The sequence below is a fragment of the Merops nubicus genome, unplaced genomic scaffold (genome assembly GCF_000691845.1).
Source record: "Merops nubicus isolate BGI_N331 unplaced genomic scaffold, ASM69184v1 scaffold32238, whole genome shotgun sequence".
In the NCBI taxonomy this organism is placed as follows: Eukaryota; Metazoa; Chordata; class Aves; order Coraciiformes; family Meropidae; genus Merops; species Merops nubicus.
This window is the reverse complement of record NW_008625631.1, coordinates 266-649: the sequence shown is the minus strand read 5'-3', so window position 1 is coordinate 649 and position 384 is coordinate 266. Positions and strand designations below refer to the sequence as shown.

Sequence of the window (384 nt, the reverse complement as noted above, 5' to 3'; positions counted from 1 at the left end):
TGCCCGCGCTGCCCGTGCTGGAGGTGCTGCTCCCGTCGCCCACGTCCCTGGTGGCCGAGCCGCCGTTGAGGTTGGTCAGGCTGGCCTGGCTGTCGATGGAGCTCCGCGAGCCGGCCCCGCTCCGCTCCTCGTCCAGCATGAGCACCATTTCCTTCAGCTCCACGTTCTCCCTCAGGAGGGTCTCCTGCCTCGTCTCCAGGTCCTTCAACTTCTGCTGATACATGCCCACCTCCTTCCACATGACGCTGGCCGTGTGCCTCCCGAATCGCTGCCATTCCCTAGACAGCTTCTTGCCTTTCTGCCGGTCGTCGTCCAAGAAGCAGCAGAGCTCCCTCAGCTCCTGGTTGTCGTCCTGCAACTTCTGGTTCACCTCCTTCAGCCCGC

General features: G+C 64.1%; 1 protein-coding gene across 1 annotated transcript in view; it reads right to left on the bottom strand.

Annotated features, from left to right (window-relative positions):
- Positions 1-7: 7 nt before the first annotated feature.
- The window catches only part of LOC103778177 (coiled-coil domain-containing protein 85C-like), a gene marked incomplete at its 3' end in the record, with an annotated part of 558 nt that continues 181 nt past the window's right edge, over positions 8-384 (bottom strand). Inside the window, exon 1 of the mRNA XM_008945752.1 lies at positions 8-384. This exon is cut by the window's right edge and continues 181 nt beyond it. Coding sequence (XP_008944000.1) covers positions 8-384 — 377 coding nt within the window.